This window comes from Bombina bombina, chromosome 12 (assembly GCF_027579735.1).
Source record: "Bombina bombina isolate aBomBom1 chromosome 12, aBomBom1.pri, whole genome shotgun sequence".
In the NCBI taxonomy this organism is placed as follows: Eukaryota; Metazoa; Chordata; class Amphibia; order Anura; family Bombinatoridae; genus Bombina; species Bombina bombina.
In genome coordinates, this window is record NC_069510.1 from 107,000,165 (window position 1) to 107,007,242 (window position 7,078).

General features: G+C 35.1%; 1 protein-coding gene across 1 annotated transcript in view; it reads left to right on the plus strand.

Moving 5' to 3' along the window:
• G6PD (glucose-6-phosphate dehydrogenase) overlaps positions 1-6,174 on the plus strand; it is a 69,426-nt gene extending 63,252 nt beyond the window's left edge. Inside the window, exons 11-13 of the mRNA XM_053695832.1 lie at positions 731-807; positions 906-998; positions 3,923-6,174. Of these exons, the coding sequence (XP_053551807.1) occupies positions 731-807; positions 906-998; positions 3,923-4,013 (261 nt within the window). The 3' untranslated portion in view covers positions 4,014-6,174. The remainder of the gene's footprint in view (positions 1-730; positions 808-905; positions 999-3,922) is intronic.
• The last annotated feature ends 904 nt before the right edge of the window (positions 6,175-7,078 follow it).

A 7,078-nucleotide genomic window follows, 5' to 3' on the forward strand; every position in this document is an offset into this window, starting at 1 on the left:
TTGATGCAGTAACTTAAAAATAGGAATCTGTTTCAACAATGTGTAGCTTAATCAGTGGTTAAAACATCTGTGTCCATCTGGTAATCTATGCTCTAAATGATATGTTGTATGTTAACCCTTTCGTGCCGGGGTTAACGTGTCTACATCGAAAAAACAATTGTTGTTGAAATCTCACGATCGTGCAGGTGATCACGAGATTTCAATGATGGGATCGCGTCAGGGGGCGTCCCTATGATGCTAGGCACGACCCCCAGGCCGCGATCCCATCAGGGAAGCGCCAGTGGCTTCAGGAAAGCCAAGCGGTTAGGACGTTGTATTCCGTCCTCCGGCACTAAAGCCCACCAAAATTCAGACGGAATACCACGCCCTAACGGCGTTAAAAGGTTAATAAAAAAAAAAACATAAATATATATATGTATCCTTTCGCTGCGCTAGGTTCTGATGTCGTTTCTGACTGCATCAGAACGAGGCTCCCATAGGAGCTCTCGTGAGCGCAATGCTTCCTATCAATGCGAACGCGAGCTTGTAATAGCACACATTATCGTGCGCTGGTATTACAAAGTGGAGGGCAGATAACACTTGCACGCAAGCAATATTTAGCACATGACTTGTAATCTAACCCTTTATGTGTATATGTCTATCTTCTACAAAAGCAGTTTAGCAGAACTAACATTTCTATAACTACTGGAATCACAATGTGCTTTTTAAACTCTGTTTTGTCTCTTTCCAGGATGTAAAGTTGCCGGATGCGTATGAGCGATTAATCCTGGACGTGTTCTGCGGCAGCCAGATGCACTTTGTGCGCAGGTAGGTGTGCTAACGCCCTGTGTAAATGGTACAGGTGATTGGCACAAATGGCTGTCTGCGCCTTTTTTCTAATGTGTGTTGCTTTTCCCCCATGACAGTGACGAACTGAGAGAAGCCTGGAGAATTTTCACTCCTCTCCTACATCAATTGGAAAAGGATAAAATCAAACCCCAACCCTACGTATATGGCAGGTTAGTGGTTTGTGATAAAGTAATAAAGGGTTAATTTATCATAGATCTGCCATCCAGAATAGTGCTAAATGATTTTGTATAACCAAAAATTGCTTTAAAAGATGCATATGAATTGTTTTTCTAAGAGTTAGACATTTTTCCATTTATAGAAGCTGTTTAAATATAGATTTAATCTATCAGGAACACTGTGGTGCATAACTATGTATATACTTCTTTTTTATTAAATGGACCTAAAACACAAGATTATTTTTAGATGATTAAAGGGACAGTCTAGTCAAAATTAAACTTTTATTATTCAGATAGGATATGTAATTTTAATCAACTTTCCAATTTACTTTTATCATCAAATTTGCTTTTTTTCTCTTGGTAATCTTAGTTGAAACTAAACCTAGGTAGGCTCATATGCTAATTTCTAAGCCTTTGAGGGCTGCCTCTAATCACATACTTTTTAAATTGCTTTTCACAACAAAAGACTTGATAGTTCACGTTGGCCATATAGATAACACTGTGTTCAGGCACAGGGGGTTATTTAAGATCTAGCACAAAACAATGCTAAATTTAAGACAATAGATAAAAAACAGTCACAGTCATGTGATCAGGGGGCTGGAAGAAGGTTCCTAGATACAAGGTAATCCCAGAGGTAAAAAGTGTATTAATATAACTGTTGGTTATGCAAAACTGGGGAATGGGAAATAAAGGGATTATCTATCTTATAAAACAATACCATTTTTATTGTAGACTGTCCCTTTAAAGGGACAGTCTACTCCAGAATTGTTATTGTTTAAAAAGATAGATAATCCCTTTATTACCCATTCCCCAGTTTTGCATAACCAACACTGTTATATTAATATACTTTTTACCTCTGTGATTACCTTGTATCTAAGCCTCTGCAGTCTGCCCCCTTATTGCAGTTCTTTTTGCAAACTTGCATTTTAGCCAATAAGTGCTGGTTCCTGCATAAACCATTATTATCCTCTATGCATTTTCTCAACTGCAGTCCTCAATACCCCCAACAGGCCAGGTTTCATTATAGCTGAACCAGTGCACAGGTGATATAATCAGTTGATGGGTAAGAGCAGGTTAGTAACCATGGTAACTGATCAGCTGATTACTTCATCTGTGCACTGGTTCAGCTATAATGTAAGCCTGGCCTGTTGGGGGTACTTAAGGACCACAGTTGACAAACACTCTTCTATGGCAATAAGCACTATGTTATCTATAGGATACACAAGAACTAGCACGTTCTGGCTGTAAAAAGCACAGAAACAAGAGGTGGCTTGCAGGAGCTTAAAACAGGCAAACTTAAAGGGACAATAAACACTTTGAGATGGTAATATAAAATGATAAATTGTGTATATATAAAAAAAACTCTACAATATACTTTCATTATTTATTTTGTCCTCTTTTCCTGTAATTCCATTGTGAACATTTCAGTTCCTGTTAGAAATTGAAGTGCAGAACACTGTTAAATTCCGCACAGCCATTGGCTGCACACTCTAGTGACCTATTTATAACTGACCCTAATTGGTACAGCAGAGAAGGTAACCTAAGTTACAACATGGCAGCTCCCATAGTTCTAGACATTAAAACTTTACACTTATTTTGTCACTATTTTTAAACAACTAATGAAGCTTTTAAAAATACATTTACATGTTATTCTCAGACTAATCTTTTCTTTGAATGCATCATTCATATTTAGCATTTATTTAGTGTTTAATGTCCCTTTAATGGTTATAAAGTATACTCGTATAACAATGTTGGTTATGCAAATCTGGGGATTGGGCAGAAAAGGCATTATCTATCTTTTTAAACACTAAAAAAAAAAATCAAGTAGACTGTCCCTTTAAATTGGCCCTTGTCCACTTATGGATAACTATAGAAGTAAGAAATGTAAAAGATTGAAAATGATCAATAACCACAGAAGACTCAACAAGTGTTTATTGTTTATTATTTTTATTATTTTCTTGTTTGTTTTTTGCTTCTATTTTGTATTATCAACCCTGTACAACCTAATACAAATATTCAAACATAAATTGGCCCTTGTCTGTGTCCCCTGCTGATGACAATTAGGGGCAGAGATAAAACCGGAAATAACAGACTGTTTAAAAAGGATTCCACACAGCCTTGTTTGCACAAACAGAGATAAATAGAAAACTAGTTCAAACATGGCGGCGCTAATTACTTTATAGAAACTAAACCTTACACTTATTTTTCACTATTAAGACAACTAATATAATTGTAAAAATGCATCTTCATATTATTATAAGGCTTATCTTTGCTTTGAATACATCATTATGTGTAGCATGTACTGTTAAAGGGACACTGAACCCAAATTTTTTCTTTTGTGATTCAGATAGAGAATGCAATTTTAAGCAACTTTCTAATTTACTCCTATTAGCAAATGTTCTTCATTCTCTTGGTATCTTTATTTGAAAAGCAAGAATGTAAGTTTAGATGCCGGCCCATTTTTGGTGAACAACCTGGGTTGTCCTTGCTGATTGGACAGCACCAATAAACAAGTGCTGTCCATGGTCTGAACCAAAAATTGTCTGGCTCCTTAGTTTAGATGCCTTCTTTTTCAACTAAAGATAGAAAGAGAACGAAGAACAATGAATAATAGGAGTAAATTAGAAAGTTGCTTAAAATTGCTGCTCTATCTGAATCATGAAATAAAAAAATTGGGTTCAGTATTCCTTTAAATATCCCTTTAACAGAAGTAAATTAGATTATTATGTTTTTATGAATGCTCTATCTGAATCATCCTGTTCCTTTAATGGATTGGGACAATTCTCACAGTTGTACGTTAGCTAATAATACACCGCCACAAGCATGAAAATAAAAAAGTAGGTTTATTCAGCACAGACAAAAAAACTGAAAAGTGCTGGTCCTGTATGATGAGTATAATTTCTCCTGTTTTCTTCCAGCCGCGGCCCCCCAGAGAGTGATGAGCTGATGCAGAATGCTGGGTTCAGATATGAAGGCACTTACAAATGGGTGAATCCCCATAAACTGTGAAACCACTTCCCACCCAACCTTTTTCAGCACACCCAGTCCTAGAACCTGAAATGGTTTCCAGCCCACAGCTTTGGCATAACCTGGGGACCAACCCACGTCTTACGTCGTTAGGGACTCCTGATGTTTGCCGCTTAGTGCTTTTTTCATTATCTCATCATTTCTACAGAGCTATTTTTTTTAATTCCCATATTCTCCTGTTTTCAGTGACCCTGGGTGTGTGTTGGTTAAGCAGTACGGTTCTGTAAGACCCTATGTTGCACTGGAAGTTTCGTTTGAGCGCACAACAGTTTTCAAAGTTTGTGGTCTTGTGGAACAGCTGCGTATTCCAAATTGAAATGAGCATCTTTTGATGCCGACTTGTGTGTTATAAAGATTAAAAAAGTAATATGCTTAAAGGGATAATAAACCCAATTTTTTTTCTTTAATGATTCAGATAGAGCATGCAATTTTTAAGGAACTTTCTAAGTTACTCCTATTATCAAATTTTCTTCATTCTCTTGCTATCTTTATTTGAAAAACAAGAATATAAGCTTAGTAGCCGGCCCATTTTTGGTTCAAAACCTGGGTTGCGCTTGCTGATTGGTGGCTAAATGAAGCCACCAATCAGCAAGCGCTATCCAGGGGGCTGAAGCAAAGCTTAGATTCCTGCTTTTTCAAATATAGATAGCAAGAGCATGAAGAAAAAATGATAATAAGAGTAAATTATAAAGTTGTTTAATATTGCTGCTTTGAGTAATTAAAGAGAAAATGTGAGTCTAGTATCCCTTTAAGTGCATTAGTCATAATTAAAATAAATATTGATTTAAATGATTAGTTTAAATGAAGAGGAAACCGCGTTTTCTTTCATGATTTAGATAGAACATTCAATTTCAAACCACTTTCCAATTTTACTTCTGTTATCAAATTTGCTTCATTCTCTTGTTATCCTTTGCTGAAGGAAGAACTTTGCACTACTGGCAGCTAGCTGAACACATCTAGTTAGCCAATCAAAAGGCATAAATGTGTGTAGGCACCAATCAACAGGAAGCTCCCACTGGTGTGGGATAAGTGCATATACTTTTTCAACAAGGGATACAAAAAGAACAAAGCACATTTGAAAATAAAAATGAATTTAAAAGTGTCTTAAAATTAAATTCTCTATCTGAATCATGCCAGTTTAATTTTGACTTTCCTATTCATTTAAATATTAGTTTATTAGACTAACAATAGCAATTGCTATCATATATAATATCTGTCAATGTATCAATGTTTTAATTTTAGTATTCTTTGAAAACTCTTATAAATCAATATTCATTTTTAATTCACATGTATCACCTTTGTGTAGACATTTATAGATATTGTATTTTTTTTTTTTGGGGGGGGGGGGATATATTTTACTTTGCAGTTTGGGTTAAATAAATACACCCATCTAGTTTTTCTTTTTCTACATCTTGTTCTGAAGAATTAAAATATAACTTTTTTTATTTTCTAATTAAAAAAAGAAATTGATATGACTAAGTATATTACTGGTGTATAACAATTTTGTAGTTTTACATATTATTATAGGGCAGTTGACTCAGACTTCCAATGTCAGATCCGTATATATCTTTGCATGCTTAAACAGGTCCAAATTACACATAACTCTGCAAGTTTGCATGTGCTTAACAGCGTTATAGAATGTTATAGCACGTTCGTATTAACCATAAATTCTGAGTGGATAATATAGATTTTGCAAATTTATATAACAATATACTCTCCTGTTAGCTAGATTTAGTACAAGTAATGTGGGATTTTTTTTCTCTTATATTTCCAACGCGTTTCTTTCCGTAGACGGTTTAGCTGCAATCTGCTCAGTTATTCAGTACTGAGCTGACTCCAAGACCATTATTTGGTATAATCATTTAATCTCATGGAATAGCACAAGTTTATTAAAATCATCCATTTACTTCTTGTTTATTCAACAAAATTCCTCTTTTCCCCCCCTTTCTTTGACCTTTTATATACCAATAAATCCTTCTGCTACAGATAGATCATTATAGTTGCTCCATTTAGAAGTGGGGCTTAAACCTTTATGGGTCCCTGAAATTGCTGTGTGGGGTGTATAAAAAATGTTAAATGTTTTTGAGCTTTATTAGATGTATTTTGATATTATTTAGATATTAAATACTTTACTGCACATGAGCTACTGTGTGTGTTTTCACATTGTGTGATGCAAACTGACCCTCCTCTCCAGATATTCCTCGTTGTTCTGTATTATCATTTAACAATGTAAATTTGATACTGCTTCTCATCACCCTGTAACTCCTGCTGTTTCACCATATAACCCCTCTCTATAATCCTCCTGCTCCATTATCTGTCCTTATAACACCTGTTGCTCCACAATACTCCTACTGCTATTACCTCTTGCCATAATGCTTTGTCAGGGTACCTGTGAAATAATATTAAATAAACTAGATATATCACATAATTTAATATTTCATTTTAGCTAATATCTAATTTGATATGAATTGGTCTCACTACAGCCCCTGCCCCCCTCACTGCTTAAGACAAGTTGAGGACAAAAGGGAAACATTTCCCTAACCCCTGTGGATAAGCAGCCGAGAGGTCTACAATATTTAACTCTTTGAAGCTTAAGTGTATGCAGAGAAGAACCAGTTTTACAGGGAAAGTGATCATTCACATTGGATACATATTAGTACATGCTGAGTTTTCAATAAAAATCCTCCCCAGACTTGGTGACAACTTAAACCTTAATAGCAAAATGTGTACTTTGAAAGCATAAAGGTCTTGAAGAGTTAAAGTTTAAACAAACTATATAGTTTCCAAATATTTAATATATGCCTCAAACTGTCCAAATAAATCGTATATACGTACATTTGTGGATCTGAGAAGAAATGCCTAACAGTAACATATTAGATAAGTATTTGCTGAATTTAATAAGTAGCTATATAGTCACTCTAAAATGTTTAACTGTGTCAGAATAACAACATTGTCTCTTATTTCAGACCTAGGAGAAAACAGTAAATTGTCCCATAAATTATATATAAATGGTGTTTTTATACACTCAGAAAGCGATATACAATGTT